Raw genomic sequence first — 19,215 nt, 5'->3', positions numbered from 1 at the left:
AATGCTGTAGGCCCAGGTGCCAAGTCCTTATGACTGCTCATTCCAACAGCTTAAGAACTGCAGACACTGGTACCCATCACTGTAGCTTCTACATGAGATTGGAGTTTGGCTGATTAAAGGCAGAAGTAACCTTGACTCCTTTGTGTGCCCCACTGGATGCAAAATTAAATCTGAACACAGTATATGTAATAAATAAATAAATTGGTAGACTTTTCAAAGTAGGAGTTTAAAAATCTGTGGACTAGAGAGGGTAGTGCTGGTATTCGGAAAATGTTGTTCCACTTAAACCTCATGCTGGAACTCCATGAATTCTTTTGTAACAAAAAAAGTGTCTGAGAGTCTGCAGTTATTGCACAAAGTACATATTCTTTACTTTGTTTATGTTATTTTCCTTGGGAACCAAATATTTTTGTGAATCAGTTAAGAAGAAAATAGTCTTCAGTCCCAAACACAGCTTGATGTGCTGCACATACCAAAAAAGTCAGTTTAAAATCACACAAGGGGGCCTTGCTCTCAGTGGAAAAAAGCAGGAAATTTAGTGTTTTGGCTGAAATTCCATCTCCAGTTCATACTCTTGCATCCTGATGTTGTGGCACATGTGGTGTGCTTGACCCTTTCATTCTTTCTCCATCAAAATTGATACAGACCTCCACGGGAGTCTCAGCTAAGTCAGGTTCTTGGGAAACACGTAAAGAGTCTTATTTAAGTTAGTTGATCTCCTGTTTTCCTGCATCTGTTGGCTGTTTACCTTTTTATGAATGAAAGCTAACCATCCTGTCTGATTGCAGTGATCAAACACTTTGCATTTCCAGAAGAACACCAACTGACAGAGGGATTTTTTACCTTCATTTTTGGGTTGGTTATATACCTCATAGAGTCTCCTGTTGTGTAGTTTCAGTTTCACTGGAAGTTCAGTGATGCTGTAGTTGGTCACAGCACTCCCTCTAAGAACAGGAGGAAGACTGCTATTGATTTTTCACTGGAGAAAGCTTTAGTTAATGAATTTGTGCATTTTCCTGTGGCTGCAGGCCTGCTGTGGTTTGAGCAGTTCTCCTGAGATGCATATTTTAGAGTCATCTCCCATCATGTAGATGAGCAGAATAAGTAGCACAGGTTCAAGTAGGTCCTTGCTTTGTCAAAGGGTGGAATTCTCAGAAAGCTGCAGTAAAAAGCTCAGTTGGGAAACAAAAAGCTGACAAAAACACTGGCTTCTGCAAGATGCAAGCTGACCTTCCAAACTCTGCTTCTGGAGGGAAGTGCTGCTAGGTTGGTGAAGTAAAAACCTGCTGGAGTTGGTGTCCAGTTAAGCTTAAGTGCACTGAGGGCAATTGTGCATAGAATGGCTGTCCTTTTACCAGAAGGAGACAAGTGTGGGACCTGTGTAAGCACAGTGTTGTGCTGAAGGTGGAGGAAAACTGCTAGACTCATTTGCAGTCTTTGGCTAAGCAAGGAGGGAAGGGTGGATTCTCACAGAAATAAGTTCAGAAGTGCAAGTACTATAAGCAGACTCTAAAGAAATCCTCATGTAAAGACAACGGCCAAGACTTTGAGAAGATGAGCCTAAATTTAGTTGCTAGACTTTATTTATGTGTGCAGGTGGCTAGATCAAAAGTGATGAGCAACCAGTTGTTCCAGTGAGAACTTCTGGATATGCAAGCTTTTAAATTCTAGTCATTTTCTTAAATGCTTGTGTATGAGTTTAAAAGCTCAGACATGGTTAAATGCTTGCTTACTTTTGGCAATGCAGGCTACGTTGTGGATTTAATAATTTTTTCCCCCCTCATAGGAGGATGACTGACTTTTGTTTCTTCTGAGCCAGTGCATGAGGAACCTTTTTTCTTTATTATTTTGAGACAGATGTATCTAAATATTTTGTGTTCTGAGGAAGGCTTGCTAAATATCCTGCTGATGGTAATCTCTTCCTCCTTCTTAGAATGTCTCAAGGATAGGAGAAAGTAAGATAAAAGGCAAATAAATACTAAACTGAAAACAGCATCCAGCAAGCTTTGTCATCTTATTCCCTTGCTACCTTCCCTGAAGATGTACACACATCACGTGCAGGTGTGTTGGTGGGTGTGGAAAATTGTTTGGTTTAGTTTATTTTAGTATCAGTGTTTTGACACTAATTTTAATCCTACTGGACCATTTGCTATCGTCTCCGGGGGGGAGAAAAAAACAAACAAAACATTCTTGAACCATAACCCCTTCAGTTCTCTTTCTGTTGCTTTCTGATATCCTGGAAATAGGTCTAGATCAATAGGAATGAGAAGATGCAAACTTCAGCTACTGTAATATGGGGGCAGGGAAGGGAAGAAAACTGAATGTTATCTTGAGGACTGGATTTTCCTGTTACATGTGCATATAAAGATGAAGTTCAGTTAAACGTTGTGATGCTGGCCCTTATTCCTTATAACTTACTGTAAGTATGTGGAGGTTTCTCTTTCTTTTTCTCTTCTCTCACCCTGGTCCATGAGAAGCATACTCATGAATTAACAAATGGTTTGTAGTTTCACTTTCTTCATTTCACTTCGCTTATCAGCTATTCAAACCACTCAGAAACTGTCATTTGAGAAAATTCTGGTAACGTTTGCTTTGCACAGTGCTGATTATAGGGGATCTTGGTGCACTTTATAATTGTCAGTACAGCATTTGAGCACCCTCAGATGTAAATGGACACTGGCACAGCTGGAGTTTTGAGGCTTGGGAAAGCATTCTGAAGCAGCTCAAAAGCATTATTCCTTGTGCAGAATTCAAACAATGTTTGCTCTGTGAGAAGTTGTGTGCTGTAACTCTTGGACTCAGTAGGTCCTTATAGCTGTATTTATAGTCTTACATAAAGCTAACAGGTTATTTATCTGGAATCTTGTGAGCATATAATCCATGGGCTGCTGCAGCTAGTATCTTTGTGGAGAAGGTGAGAAAAAGCTTATTTAAGTAAGAGGCTCCACGTCAGAGGCTGCAGTTTGCTTCTAGACAGAACTGAGTGAATAGTGTGCTCAAAATGCTGTTAGTGTGGAGCGAGCTTTCTGCTCTCTAACAGAAGTGTTACTGTGGAGATGCTGTTTCTCTTGCCTGTCTCACCAACGAGGTACTTTCTCTTCTGTGCCTGTGTGATGATTTTTGCTGTTGCTATCTTGCCATATCACAAATTCTTACTGGCACTGAAACTAGACTTTGCTTAGAAACCAAGTGGTGTGACTTCAGATTATAAATGTAGTTTTGTGCTAGGCCTTGTTAGCTTTCTGTTTTTCCTAGTAATAAAATTACAGGAAAAAGTGGTTATCAAGGTCACTTTGCATGGATACACTGGGAGTGTTTTCCGGTTCCAACAAAAAGAACTTCCTGAAATATGTCAAACCTGGCTATGAGTAAGCAACGTCCATAAACCTTATTTCATACATACAGGTTGCAGTGGTGCATTGTTGCTGTGTGCCTGCAGTTGAAATCTCAATTATGCTAATCTGCTTCAGGCAGCAGGCAAGCAACTGGGCATTCCATTTTAATTGAATGGAGTGGCAGGAAAGGGATGAATTGTGCTTGCTGACCATGAGAGCTGTTGGGTATAGAGAATTAAAGGAAGGCAAATCTTGCCATGTTCTTTTCCCTGCCAGCATTTAAATGTTTGGAATGCAACTAATGGCTTTTGTTAAAACTCTTTTCTGAGCAGTACATGTTAATTCTTGTTTGCCCTTATGAAATAAGCTGTGCTCGTACATGCCTTCTTAGAAGGAAGAGACAGTGAATTGATTGGTGCAACACCTGACACAGTACAAGAATTGAAGGTAGGTCTGTTGTGCTTCCTGGCAGTTGGTCCATGTTCCAATGGTAACTATGCTATGGCAATTGCATTGGAAAGCTTGCCTTCTCTCCTATGAATAACTGACACTTTTTAAAGCAAGATTATTTTTGTCTGGTGATGATAAGTTGTTTTTTTTTTTAACAAACAAACATTTTTTAATTAAACAACAAAATTGTATTGTTTGGAAGACAATATTTTCAGCAACCAAGGAGCAGAAAAGAAAAGTGGCCTTTAGAGGAACACTCGTGGCTTTTTTTACTCCTTTAATCAGGCTGTTTTGCCCCCTTTTGGCCTCATGAAAAAAGAGCTTTGTTCTGAAATGCGCTTCCTTTACCTGCATGTTCTGATGGTCACTGCTATGGTTTTCTCCTTGGCAACATCAGTTCACCTGCTGACCAAGAATGTATTTGTACAGCCCAAATTAAACATCCAACTTGTTCTGACTTCATGCTTAATTTATTTGGTTTGGTGCCATCGATGTGTTAGATGTGAATGTAATTGGAAAGTTACTGTTCAAAGGTACTTGGGTAAGGTGGGTTTGCACCCTTTCAAACTGTGCATTTTTCTTGACAAGCAGAGGTCTATGAACAGACTTCAAAAAACTTCAAAAACAGTTGCATTTAGTCTGGTAGGCAGTCTCAGCGTGTCAGCTTGTAGTATCTCATGTAGTAGTTCTGGACATACTAATGCTGTCTTTCATTTTGGTTCAGTTTGGTTGAAGCTAATGAGAACAGATGGGGGGAACTAGGAAATTTCCAGTCCTCCCACTGCAGCTAATTATGTCAGCTGGGGCACAAGGGTACATCAGCTTGCTGTCTTACAGCCAGAAACCTTCAAAGTAGTCACTTAGACTGCTGGGTGTGACAGATGACTGTTCAAACATGAGAACTTAAGTTGTGTCCTCCTTGAAATGTGTGGTTTAAAACTTCTGCGTAAAGCTGAGTGACAAGATCTCCACTTTTCTTTATTAGGCATGAGAGTTATCTTTTACTTCCAGCATTAGAGGTGATTCAAATAGGTTGCTGTTGTGTTTGCAAAGTCTGGCTTTTGCTCTGACATCTCTCTGTCTTCCACACTGAAGGCGTTACAGCCATGGCTGTACTTTCTCTATGCTCCCGCTTCTCTTTTTGCATTCTTCATTAAGTTTCTCCAGGATATTCATCCTTTAGTATCTCAGTGTTTTACAGTGTTGTCCCAGAGCTCATGTTTTTTATTTATCACATTTGAGCTGTCATTTTAAATACACCCTCCACACCTATTTTTTCTTCACCACCTAATGCGTTGCCTTTGACGTTTGGGCCACCATACAGAGTTGTCTTGTAGTTATTTGCTTTGTGTCACCGTGAAGTGCTGACATGTAAAGCAGAGTAAATAGTAGGCCAACTTTTTACTGGCTTTCCTGTGTTGTAGTATCTGATGGCTTATTTCTATTAGACCTACATGTTGAGACAATATTGATTTTCAAAATAGTGTTGAAAGCTCTTTTCCATTCTCTCTTCTCTTTCAGACTTGGTGATACTTACAGTCTTTGTTTTTGAGCTCTAGCTGCTGGACTTGTGTAAATCCAATGTGCTTTTTCTTTGAAAAGCTTCTAGTTTTCCTATGAATGCATTCAAGACTTCTTGAATCTTAAGGCTAAAACCTGAAAGCTGAAGGTTCAGTGTTAGTTTCTTGAAATTAATCACCTTATGCCACATACAAGTACTATGATATGCTAAATTTCATTCCATTCCTCACTTTAAATGCTCGAGTCTGATACTGTGACTGCAAGTACTGCAATATCCTGTTCTTAGATTAAAATGACGTTTCCTTAGTCCCTGACTGTTGTGTGGGAAAGAGTTGTATAGCTTAATGCTGCAAAATTAGCAGTTCTACCAGAAGCTTCTCCAAAGCTCTCTGATCTTGAGAGCACCTGTATTTGGCTGAATTTCTGGGTAGCTTGTCCTTCAAAGAAGCTACTGACCTCTTAACTCAGGTTTGGGAGAGATGCAAGATTGGGTTTTGCTGACCTTCCATTCTAGCAGCAGAAGCTTGAGTAACTCTTATCATGGATAAATTTGTAGTTATAGAGGTATTTTTGTGAGCTAAAATGCCAAGGTCTTTTATGCTAACATTCAATTTGCTGTGTAGAATTCTAGTAAATACGAAGGTAAGCAACCTAGGATGATGGTTACTTTTAGATTCTGGCAACCAGATGAACTGCCTATTGGTCTCCTGTTACATGACAAAAAGCTAGCAGTAGGAATAATGGGTAGCTGTGTCACTGCAACTTGATGATACAGAGTTTGAAAAGGTCTGAACACTGCTCCATTTAGCTCTGAGGTCTCTATGAAATGGTGTCCTTTGCTTTCTTTCTTGTAGCCTGATCAGATCTCTCCTCCAATTGCTTGTATGCTTATGCAATGCCTGTTGTTGCTATAGTGAAATAATGCTTTGAGATGGTGTGTGCTGTTGTAGCCTTATTGGTTTTTGTTTGAAAATACTGGCCCTGAAATGTTTCAGGGACAAAATATATATATCTCCAATATTCTCTATGGGAGAGGTGAATTTACCATCCTCTAGGGTATTGTTACAACACAGAGCTGGTTTGTGCTATTACAAGACTGGGAACAAGTATTTTTCTTTCAGTTTCATTGGCAAATAGGAAACAATCTTTGTAATTTTGTCTGCACCAAAAAGGCATTGTTGATGGGCTCTGAATAAATCAGGCCATCAGGCTGGCTGTTTGCATTATCAGCCTGCATGATCCGAAGAATTGGATTACTTCTGTGACACTGAGAGAACACTGAACTCTGTGTGATACTTGCCTTGGGGACAAGTAAGGACTCTACACGTAAAGGTTATCTGCTGGCCAGCCAAAATCTGACATCAGCTACAGCCTTACCAATGGATATAGGAAAACTTTAGTTGAGTTGTTCACTTGATTCACTGTTATGCTTCAAAGAAGTGCAGTGGAAATTAAAGCCAAAACTGGAACTTTCATGTGTCGTAAATGAGATCTGATGTTTCCTCAGGTGACTGATAGGAGGCCTTGTGGGTTTTTTTATGTGCCAGAGTCAGGTTTGATTCTTCTGTAGCTGATGCATGCTATGTCCTCTGTGTATCTGTTGTTTTGGCTCAGTCTGTGCTAGGATGCCCTTGCAGTAAGATGGGTGAGTGACTTTGCAAGCTAATTTGGCTGGAGAGGTGCTGAGAGAATAGGTACAGTAGATGTACTTCACTAGCATGGAAGCAATGAATCATCAAATCAGTAGGCAACTTAACTTTTCATTTCAGGAGAACGTAATCATGCACAAAATAGCAGACAGATTTCACTGCCACTTTTCAGTGTTTCAATATTCTTACCAATTGCTTGTTTTATTTATTAGTGTTTCTGGAGCAATTATCATTGTGGTATGGCACAATTTAGTCCTAAACAGAGCAGGAAGCCAGGTCAGCAATTCCCTTCCCCTTTCACTCACTTGCCAATGAAATCAAGTATGGCAGTTCTGTATGTAAGATCTGTTATTGTCCAGTCAGAGGGGAAACAGTCCAAAGTAGTTGCTAACAGTTAGCATGTAAATGTGGTAACTGAGCTAGATTTTGTGCTTTCTATTCCAGGCCAGTCAATATTGTTCTGATTTGAAATTAACTGGATGAGAAGTAGAGCTTGCACTGGGAATATACATTAAATTAATGAAAAATATCTAAATTGCTATTCTTTTCCTTTAGCTTGCTATCATCTTGTGACTTACAAATAAATTAAAAAACAAATGATATTGAACAATGGGTTCTTTTCTTTTTTGAGTGCTGTAGTATCACTCATTTGGCTCCCATAGGGATCCAAGCAAAAGCAGTAAGAAAGATCAAAGTTGCGGAAGCTGAAAGCAGCATTATTTCCAATGCTAGGTTAGGTTGGCTGAGGCTCTGTCAAGTTGTGTCTTGAAAAAATCTGAGGAAGGTGATTGCACAGCCTCTGAGCAGCCTGTTCCAGAGCTGCTGCCCTCCTGATGCGTGACCTTGCAGCATGAGAGCCAGGTTGTTTCAGATCTCTGACTTGAACCAGCCTGCTGTTTCTTGTTTTCATGGTACCCATCTGATCAGTGCCCTTCCTTCCCTCCCCCAGGCTGCGGTGCTTGGGCTGTAGCTATGCTAAACATTTAATTTTCATCGTGTGTTAACTCTTGTTGACTTTGCTTTTTGGAGAGCGACCATTAGGCATTTTATTTTGCAAAATGATGTGCACTAAGCACAATTATTTGCACAGTCATCTTGATACTAGCTCAAAAGTCAATAGTTTGATTAAAATATTGTACTATTTAAAAACAGGACAGTGCATTTTAAACTACCAGTCAGATTCTTTTGAATTCAAGAGCTTCCCTTGCCTAACTGTAAGATGCAAGTAATTTTTGGCTCACCCAATTCTGTTAACTGTATACACTGTTTTGAAATTCTATCTTGTATACCACTGTCCTTTTTCTCCTACAAAGGATGTGAAAGTCTGTCTTGAAATGGTTGCAAGAACTTGTAACTGTTGAATATTGGAGTATTTCCTATACCCAGGCCCCTTATTTGGGGATGCCTCCTTTGATATGAGCAGGTAGTTGATACCTGCTCTAAAATCTGTCCCAGGTAGGAGCTGTCAATCAGCTGTTTTTGAAGAGTCTCTGATTGTATTAAAGTAACTCTTCTGCTCACCTTTTGTCTGAATGGTTGCTCAAGGGCACAGCACTGTGATCAACCAAAAGTTTGTATTTAAAAGGAGTAAAACAAACGCAAGAGGGTTGTTATTGCCTGCTTGTCTGTATGTTCTGCAAGTGTGCTTCCCAGCAAGAAGTAGGATAAGAAGCTGCTCAAACACAGCATAGCTGTTAGTGTGATATAAGCTGAATAAAGCACAAATCCACCGTTGCTGTAATGATGATTTGAGAGGCAGTGGAGTTGCTGTGGCTTAGCCCTGGTGCATTCTGCATAGCATTTGTTGGGGTGCTGGTTTCTTTTGCAGTCTCCTGTAACATTTATCTTATACTTAGTGCAGGTTCTTTTTCATAGGGGCTTCCATCTGATGGAGTTGATGTACTGAACACACTGGGAATCAAATTGCTGATTAAGATGTGTAGATACAGGAATGAAAAAGTTGGACTTACAGTAATATATTGTAATATTTTTCTTTGATGTTGCTTCAGTTTAGGGAATTGATAATCTGAAAACTCGATCAGGCTCTGTGACCTACATTTGGATACTTAGCCCTCTCACTGTTTTATTCTGCCTGAGAGCCAGTTCTTCATCTTCATTTATTTTCCACACACAGAAATGAGAGGGTAGTGTTATACTGTAGGTGTTTCTTAAGGGTCTCATTAAACACAAGTATTTAAATACCCCTGAGTTAATGTAGTGGTGGCTGTTGCATGCATCTTTAACATGAATGCATTGGTAGAGCTGGAGAACAGAGACATTTTCTGCCTCTGTTGGTTGGCAAACTTACTGCCTGCTTGGCAATTAAGAAAAAAATGTTTTTAATGCATAGCTGAGCTGAAGGCAATTGTGTAATGATGAATTTTACATTTCTGACGATATCTGAAGTTGGTTAATTACAAATGTTGCTTTGTCTTTTCAGTACATCAACTACGGAAACCTGGAACAGCTATTAGACAGCAACCAGCATCTGCCTTGGACAGTGAGGGTGAAATTGGCATATGACATCGCTATGGGAATCAGTTATCTTCACTACAAAGGCATTTTCCATCGAGACCTTACATCCAAGGTACTGTATGTAAAATGAAGAGGACTTGAAATGGAGATGCTATAACTCATTGTGTGGTTCTTTCTTCTTTCTGAAGCATCCAGAAAAATGCTATCTTAGCTAAAGGGGAACTTTTCTTTAAGATTAAAGACACATTTTACAAATAAATATTAAGTACAGTGTGTTTGAAAGTTGAAGTGACTGCTAGTCTTTCATCCAGTTTTCTTAAATCTATCTCAGTGTATTGTTAAACAGATGAAGGACTTGATTTAGAAAAGAGTTTAAAAAAACAACAAAACACACACAAAAAACGTGAAACACTTATTTCACATACCAGTTTAACTGAAACTGTAGAATATTTCTTTGGATGGCCTTTCAAATGAAGGGTACTGAATTCAAGAATATCAAATTGATACAAAATGCCCAGACTTGATGTCATGTCAGTTTGATATAATAGACTCAGAAAGCTCCATATAAGTCACCTTGGACTGTGCAGGTAAGAAATGTGTAACAATAATTGAAAAGATGAATTGGTGTTCCCGTTTGTTTTGTTCCCAGTTCATGATGAATTATAGAGCACTTTAGAGTGCGGAAGAAGAGTTGCTGCAAGGAACCAAAGTACCAAGGAGAACTAAGGAGATTGCCCTCAATATTTATCATAAATGCATACTGTGGTGGCTAGTCATATGAAAATCCATTTCCTGAGACCTCAGTGAATGCCTTTGTTCAGGGCTTTGCGTGATTGTACATAGTTCTCTGGAGCTGCCATAACAATTGCTTCAGTGTTATCCGTTGCTGAGATGGTGTAAGTCATTGTTTGCTGGGCAGAGTGCACGGTCTCAGTGCACCAGCAAACACATCAGTGGCCACAGGAAGTAAGAAATCCTAAGAAATTTTCGACTTTGGCTTTTGGCTGCTGTTGGAGGAAACAGATTTTGTGTTTTACCAGGTTTGTGCAGCTGGTGGGATAAATCGTTGTCCTTTCTTTCCACTAAACAGCGTGTGAGTGAACTGGAAGAAGATTTGAGAGGCTTCTTCCTTAGGGGAGAGCTTGCGATCTGGATTGGCTAAGGGTAGATTGAATAGTGTCCTGTATTAAGCTTCCTTCTTCACAGAGCTTCAGTTATTGGTGTGATGATTTCCTTGTCTTTGCCCTCATGTGATCAATGATTCAGACATTTAAAAAAGTCAGAACAAACACTGAGTTTGAAGTGAAGAGGAAGGTATTTTTCTAAAAATGTAAGGACCTTAACTGAACTGGATTTGCTATGTGGGAGTGTCTTTTTAATTTACATAGCACACTTTTATCCATTGAAAATCATCTCTCCAATATGAATTTTGCTTAAATATTCTGGATTAGTTGACCTGTACTTCTGCCTTTCTTCCTGTTTCTGGCAATACTTAGAATTCCTGCAGCTCCCTGTAAGAGGTGGTGTGAATCATGAAGTTTGTTCGGTCGGCTACAGCAGCAGAATTGTCTTGCTCTGACTGTAGCATTATATGTGTACAAGAACTGGATCCACAAAGGCTTGGAAAAGACAGTCCATGTTCCCTATCAATCTAGGATTGAAAAAATAATTGTTTTTGACAATGAGTTTATGGCAGGATGATCTCTGTTCCTAATTGCTCCACGTGGACAGTAGCAGCACAGTGTTAATAGCATTGCAGAAAGCCAGAGGGAAAGAACGGTAGCGAGGAGTAGATGTAGGTCAGTGTAGTCAATGTGGCAGCCCACAGGGGATGTCAAGCTTGCCATTCTGTTTGTGCCCTTCCTGCTGCCCTTTTGTCAGAGTGGGAGTCTTGTTAGTCGAGGGGGAAATACCAGCTGTCTGGGCAGCGCCATTCTGTAAGCAGCTCTGGGCTGTAGCTGGGCTGTAGCCCTGTAGCTGATCAGGTTGATCTGCCCTGATCGACAGCAACAGCCCAGCTTGGATCTGCCAGGAGCTGGGCAGTTGGATTGGCTGCTCCCAGCCTGCAGATGGTAGGTGTGTGGGCAGGGTGACTTGTACGTTTTGTAAACCAATATGGTGTCCTCACTTTTCACTTGTCATAAAAAGATTGATGCAAAGATTAAGCATACAGCCATAGATGGGTTATGACAACCAGCCTCTTTGGCTCGTTCCCTGTCCGTATTGTTGCAAGCCCTGTGAATCATTTCTTATTCTGCAGAGGATTGCAGAGGATTTGTGTCCTGGAATCGTGAGGCTTTTCTTAGTCTTTTAGTGATTCTGAAGACTCTGACAGCCTTAGTCATAAAAGATGCTGTTGGTAAAGCGAAATCATAATGTGAAACACTGGAAATATAATGATAAGAGTCAGTGAATTGTGATAAAGCTTTACTTAATCCAACTTAGTTTCTCAACTTTCCGTCTGCTGTTACCTGCCATTAAAATATCGTGTTTGAGAAAACATGGGGAAGAATATGTCTGCATAATCAGTCTGCAAAAAGAATGCAACAAAATCCTCACCCCTTAGAATAAATACCTTTTTACTGCATAGAGTTCTTTCAGCATCTTGTTTACACTGTATTTTTTTCATATACAAATCTTGCTCTGCAAGCATCGTTAATTTCTTTGGAAACTTACAGCAGTGATTGCTTGATTGTCAGAGAATTTATGCCTGCAGTATCTCTGAGATAAGGGAGATGAATAAACTCAGTTTTACAAGATGAAAAGCAAGTATATTGGTGAATATTTGGTGTTTTGAGACCGTTTGGGGTATTTGATATTTTAGACTTATTTAAGGGACAGCTGGTAGTATGCAGTACTTATAAAATAGTCAGGTTTTGCTTCTTGAGGCAATGAAAGTGATAGATTAGCATCAGTCCCTGAAATATTTTTGTGAAACTAGATTTCATGTCGCAGAATTCTCCAGTGGTGCCAAGGAGGGACAGAGTCCAAATCCTGGAGCAAGAACACAGTATTCTTAACCATGAGACTGAAGACCTTCATTTCTAAAACAGCCTTTCTTTTTCACCTCTTCCCAACCTTTCTCTCACCCTTCTGTTTCTGTTGCAAGAGCAATTGGATTCCTGAAAACAACGGACCCAAGTGTTCTATGTACAATCCAGAGTCATCTATTTGAATCTATTGTATACACTAAAAAAACAAGCATGCCAGTTGGAAAATGGGCTGTATGATCCTGTAATTAAAGGCTTTTACCTTAGTTCATGTACAGAAGGGAAAGGATGAAAGTTCTCACATCCTGTCTTTCGTATAACATTATTTTTTTTAATGTAGTTTAATTTATGTACAACGCCCTGTGATAAAATACACACAAAACATGCAACACAAAACCCAAACTGGGAAAAAAAAAAAGTGACATTATTAAATTATTTTACAAGGTTAGAAGTCTGAGATGCATGGCAGAGGTTTCTACTTTAGTTAGCAATCTTCACGCATTAGTTATTTTTAGAAATATTTACTGCTACTGTTAGTTAGTATTAATAATACATACAGCAAGGTTCTGCTACAGAGCAGGAGTAGAGAGCAGGAAGTCTCCCTGGCAGTGAGAAGCTAACATCTAGCTGTTTGCCCTTTCCAAGGCATCATATCTACTCTGTAACTATCAGTTCTTTTCTGCTAGCGTACAATATTAGCCAGTGTTCAGGCTCTTCATCCTTTTTCACAGGCTTTTCCTTTTTTTCTTTTTCTTTTTTCTCCCAGCTCCTACTCCCAGCCCTGTGGTTTAGTCTCCTTGTTCAACTGCCTGCAGTTGCTCTTCTCTTAGTGCTCCTGCTTGAAGCTTTATCTAAGCCATTTCTCTACATTCTGGTCTTCAGTATGTTTAGCTATTTGTGAGTCTCCTATTGTTCTGCTCCAAGTGAGCTCTGTTCCTTCTCCTTACTTGTTTGCCATTTCCACAGTTCTTACGTCGTAGCAAAAGCCTTTGTTTATTATCTGCTACCCCAAGAACCTAGCTTAAGACCCTCAGTCAATCCCTGCCAGTCTCTGGCTTGAGCTTCTGGTTGGTCTTGTCACCTAATTCCCTCTTTCGTATTCCCCACACTGAACATAACCTGTTCCAGTTTACTTTCGGCATACAGAAGTCTTGTTGTACTTGAAGTTGAGAACATGTCAAATCTGAGTGATACCATAAGCTAATATTTTGTCGAGAACTTCCCAAACAAATGTCTTAGTTGAAAGCAAGCTCTTATAATCAATAGTACGTTGTGAGCAGTTTGAGTAAGCTCCATTAGTGATAAAATCTGTGAAGGAATTGTAATCTATAGGCTAGAGTATGCGTGTGGTTATTTTTGCCAAGATATGCTTTCACTTCCCAGTAAACATGTAATAGCTTACCCTTCTCTTGCTGAGAGATGAGTGATCTCAGTTCCTATAGGGAGAGAAATGTGTGTATGCAGTTTCTGTGGGCCATCTGGTATAAGATAAATTCATTGCCTTTGGCCTTGAAAGTGACACCTTGACTTCCTACATTGTATGCCATTTTCTTGCTCAAAACAAAATCCAGGCAATGAACAGGACCTTTGTCTGATGAGTCTTATACTTGCTGCTGCTGTTGTGAGGTCCCCTTTGTGCTCGAGTAAGCTGTCGCCTGGGTATTTTGCACCGTAGGAGAGGGTTTGCAGTGGAAAAATTAGCTGTTGCAGAGGATTACTTCTACAATAATACTGAACTTTTACTGGTACTTTGGGGCCCAAATGGAGACTGTCTCTGAAACATACTGGTTTCATTTAAAAATGTGTATGGTGTTGTAAACTTCCTTTTGCACGTTTAATAGTCAATGATGTTTCTGTGAGGGGATGGCTCTTTAAAAAAAACAGATGATACATTTAAGTGTTTTAATTCAGTAACATTCATCAGAGCTTTGGAAATGACACGTTGGTAGTATTTCTGTGTTTTCTGGCATGCAGTAAAATCTCAGAGTTAAGCTTGTATGTCATATCTTAAAATAAAACAATGGGGTTTCTTCAGCTAAACTTATTTTTAACTCCAAAACTTTGCAGTCTATTTTTGGTTTTGTTTGTGTAAAAGGGAGAGTAGAATATTGCATTCATCTTAGCAGGATTATGCTGTACAAAGCAGATGTTAAGCTCCTGTAACACACAAAGGGGGCTTTATATTCTTTCACATCTGTCTCTACATAAACAGCTCTGTTAACTCTTTAGGACTCATGTACAGAGCTCCCAGTTTGTGTTCAGAGATTGCCTCAGGAAGGACTGATGCGATCACCATTTCAGGGGAAAAAACCTCAAGAATCCAACTGAAGTCAAATGCTGCCGTTTCTGATCGTGTGAGCTGCCAAAGGAAAGAATATCCTTCTTTATGCAGAGCTCCAAAGAGAGCTTGAGAAGGTCTTTGTGTTTTATTGCCTTGCAGCTTATACAAACAGCACAATAGTAAGACAAACAAGTTTTCTTAAAGCCTGTGTTGTAAAGCTGCTTGACATTTTATCTCACAGGCAGTTTCTGAAGCTGTCTTTTACACTAGAGGGGAAATTGAACTCTTGTGTCTCTGTGCTCAATTCTAGTAATTAAACTTCTTAGCCAATTGATACATGTGTTTTTTTGGTAGAAACTGAGAAGTATCACGTAGGAGAAAGGAGCAGTATGCTAGGCTGTGCTTTCCCTACTCAAATACAAGCTAGCTTAAATATAAAACTTCTCTACAGCCTTTCAGACTCTAATGAAGCTTTGTTCCATTTTTGATCCTGATTTATCTTGGTAGCAGAATGTGAGTGATGAGAAATGCCTTTCGCTGAGTGCACATGAACAACCAGTTACTACTTACCGTAGGCTCTGAGTGACCTTTCCATGAATTGCATCTTAAATCTGGTAATAAACTGTCCATGCTGTGAATTTGGTGCAGTGTTGTGTAATGGTTTTATAAAGGTGGGAAGGCTGGAGGAGGAGCGTAGTGGTGCTTCTTCCTGGAACACACAGAGAATCTCAGTACAGAGCAAAGCATCACTGTCTGCAGAACTTTGTAATGAGCAGTGCAGGCTTTAAAAGTGACATCTGGTTTCGCTGGTATCCTCACGAGGGCCTTACCTCCTGATTTCTGTAGGAATAGGCTTTCATCCTTATTGCACTAGAGCACATGTGTTAATGAATTCAAATGCAGTCATTACTTTAGAAATGCAGAAAAAAGACAGACTTCCATTAAGGACAGAGAACAGCTTAGCCTTATTTACTTCATTTAACACTGTGCAGCCCCCACAGTGGAACATTTGCCGAGCGTTTTATATCAGAAATGTAACCCTGAGCTCTCCTCTGTTCCTCATGGTGCCGTCGTGTTCTCCCTGGAGCTGATGGGTCAGCAGGTGGAGTGGGATGTCACTTCTGTTCGACATCTCAAAAAGCTCATGCTGAAGGGGAGCCTGACTTCACCTCAGCTCAGCTGGGAAGGAGCTCAGGGCTGTCAGGTAGCATTATCTGGCAGCTATGTTGCATGCTCTGTTGGTTTAATTTATGATTTATCCGGGAATAATCTACTTGTATAACAGTTCAGTGCTGCACCTGAGAGTTGAGACTGCCTGGGGCTCAGTGTGGGGATAGGATTGTTCCATCTGCAGTGGGTAATGTGTTACAGTCAAATGGGATGTGATTCTGTAACGGTGAGAAGCTGAAGGAAAATTTTCTGTCACGTTTATGTTGTGTTTTAGCATCCTTTTGTTATCAGAGCAGCCCTGTAGATTATTGCAAATCCAAAGCTCAGTATAGAACTGTTTCTGCAGGTTTTCAGATATGCTGAGAATAGTTGGTGGTCTGCACTGAAATATTTCTCTGAAATGTTTGCAGTTTGAGGATTAATGGTGAATAGCCCTAATATACAAAACCAGATTATAGAATGAGCTACTGTGGTTTTGCTACTAAAAATAAGCAACATGTAAACAAAGTTAATGCAAGAGGGGAACATAGATCTTAAAAATAAATATTTTGAATTATAAATAGATTTTTTAAAATATAAAATTTTGAAACATCTTTAATCACTGAAAAATCTGTCAGAAAACAACTCGATACAGGTTCATGTAGTAAAGTATCAGCATTCTTGTGCACTGTCAGACCTCTGCTGTCCTTCTGGGCTTGCTTCTGTAGCACACAATGAAATTCCCCATGGCTGAATCATTTGGGTAAGATTTTTTCAGGAAAGTTTTATCCTTCTCAGTTAAGTCCACTTACAGCAAGCAAATGTTTGAACAGAGCAAGCTGAATGAATGTGTTCTTTGATAAAAGATGATAAAGCCCATAACTGAGAAGCTTTACTGCTCTCTGGACAAACATGGTTGGTTTAACTTTGTACATGTTTATGAATCCCCAAAGTAACTGTTCTTATTATACTCGAGTCATGCTGAACAAACAGAACTTTGCACCTCGGGGCTGAGATGTGTTTTACGTGGTTGTGAGCGTCTCACTTAAAGTTGTAATTGGCAGGAAGAAAATTCGCTTCGTGGCCTGAGCCACAGTCAGCCCTGAATGTGTAAACAGTAATGACCTGAACTTGATCTTTTAGACAAGGAACTCACTTTTTTTGGTAGCTTCATTATACAGACAAGCTAATACTCTGGGGTCAGTGAGGGGCTTTTGTCCCAGCACAATAAAGCTGGAAAGTGGTTCCTGCTGTTCAGCTAATGAATGCAGGGTATTGCTCCGGCAGTGGCTTTGCTGCCTGCCGCTGCTTTGTGCTGCCTGCAGGAGGATGCATGCGCTGAGGGAATGAATGCTGTCTTGCCCCACCTACTGTAAGACAGGAAAAAAGGCTTCAGGAAGTCAGCCGTTAATTTATTTGGTTGGAAAGGAAGAGATGTGGAATGGTTTGTAGAGTTGTAAATAAATAAGAAATATAAATGGGTAATGCCTTGCATGTGATGAGATGCTGCCAGACCAAAGTTACCTGAGGGAGGGGTGTTTGAAAGGAAGAGATGGCCAACTTTTTCCTGCTATGGCCTTTTCCCTTAAATCATATTTGATCACGGAGTCGCAGAATTTTAGAGGTAGAAAGGATCCTCTAGAGATCTTCGAGTGCAGCTCTCCTGCAAAGCAGGCTCCCTGCAGCAGGCTTCACAGGTAGGCATCCAGGTGGGTCTTGACTATCTCCAGAGAAGGAGAATCCACAACCTTCCTGGGCAGCCTGTTCCAACGCTCCATCACCCTCACTGTGAAAAAGTTCCTTTGCATATAGGTGCAGAACTTCCTATGCTCCAGCTTATGGCCGTTTCGTCTTGTCTTGTCCCCACAGACTGCTGAAAAGAGGTCGGCCATGTCCGTTTGACTCCCACACTTAAGATATTTATAAACATTAATAAGATCGCCTCTGAGTCGTCTTTTCTCAAGGCAGAACAAACCCAGGTTACTCAGCCTTTCCTCATAGGGGAGATGCTCCAGGCCCTTTATTATCTGTGTGGCCCTCTGCTGGGCTCTCTCCAGGAGATCTGTCTTTTTTTGTACCAGGGATCCCAGAACTGGATACAGTATTCCAGGTGAGGCCTGACCAGGGCAGAGTAGAGGGGGAGGATCCACCTCCCTTGACCTGCTGGCCTTTTGATGCACCCCAGGATCCCATTGGCCTTCTTGGCCACCAGGGTACACTGCTGGCTCATGGCCAACCTGTCATCTACCAGGACACCCAGGTCCTTTTCTTTGGTAATGCAATGTAGAATAAAGAATTTTATTTGAGACTTACAAAGCACGTGTAGCTTTGCCACATCTTGTGTTTTTCTGATGGAATTCTATTGCAAAGCAGTTGATTCCTTTTAAGTAGTCAGTATAGCAAAGGCATTGTTCTGATCTTGTATTCTGGTCAGGCCCAGGCAAACTGGACCTGAAGGGAAATTTAAGATGTCAAGGTGAGCTGCATGGATTGCATACTTGAGTAGTAAGGGAATTAAATCATTTGAAATCTCACCAGAATGTAGCTGGTACATGCTGCTGGTGGCTGCTGGCTTTTTCAGCAAGTTTTTAAGTGGATTATTAACTAAGTGTAAGGCTGTTTGCAGCATCTTAAGATTGACAGGTATGTGGTAGTACAGAGGGGAGACTAGGGGAAGAGGGTGGTTGCTCTCAGAGAAAAGCTTTTCATAGATGAATGTCTTCCAAATTATCTCTTGTGATGTCATTCCTGACTTAAACAAAATGAAACAAATAGTATATGAGTTTCATGCCCAGATAATAACTCTGTTTTCTTCTTTTTTTTTTCTCTAGAACTGCTTAATAAAACATGATGAGAATGGATACTCAGCAATAGTGGGAGACTTTGGTTTAGCAGAGAAAATTCCAGATCACAGGTACATGAACTAATCAAAATATAGTGAGAGGTGAATGTTGTTGCAGATCAGAAGGTGTGGTAAGCTGGATCCCTGAGGCCATTTTTGCAAAATTTGTAATGAGTGCCCTCAGTCTTCAGCCTAGAACTGCAGTCTGGGTGACCACTGGTGTTCCATGTCTACTTATTGTCCATTCTGGTTTAGTGGTGTAATTTATTCTCTAAAAGTGCTCCAATGAATAAAGGATTTGCCCATGTTTTTCAGCAGATCTTTCAGGCAGGTATTTGGGAATTTTTGTTTTAAAAGAAAACAAATCAAAACTATATATTCTGTTAACAAATAAGTGCTGTACTGTCCAGCCTTTTGGATTGGGTTGATTTTATAATAAATATCCTCTATTGATTCCAAACAATTAGCTATAATTAGCTCCTTTCCAACCTTGTAAACAACAGTCAGTGGGATTCCACTATTT

At 40.2% G+C, this 19,215-nt stretch overlaps 1 protein-coding gene across 1 annotated transcript in view; it reads left to right on the top strand.

Moving 5' to 3' along the window:
• TESK2 (testis associated actin remodelling kinase 2) overlaps positions 1–19,215 on the top strand; it is a 68,948-nt gene that overhangs the window by 36,032 nt on the left and 13,701 nt on the right. The window contains exons 5-6 of the mRNA XM_031601399.2: positions 9,396–9,542; positions 18,682–18,764. Coding sequence (XP_031457259.2) covers positions 9,396–9,542; positions 18,682–18,764 — 230 coding nt within the window. The remainder of the gene's footprint in view (positions 1–9,395; positions 9,543–18,681; positions 18,765–19,215) is intronic.

Source organism: Phasianus colchicus, chromosome 9 (assembly GCF_987193195.1).
Source record: "Phasianus colchicus chromosome 9, bPhaCol1.hap1.1, whole genome shotgun sequence".
NCBI lineage: Eukaryota > Metazoa > Chordata > Aves > Galliformes > Phasianidae > Phasianus > Phasianus colchicus.
This window is presented reverse-complemented; position numbering and strand designations above follow the sequence as displayed.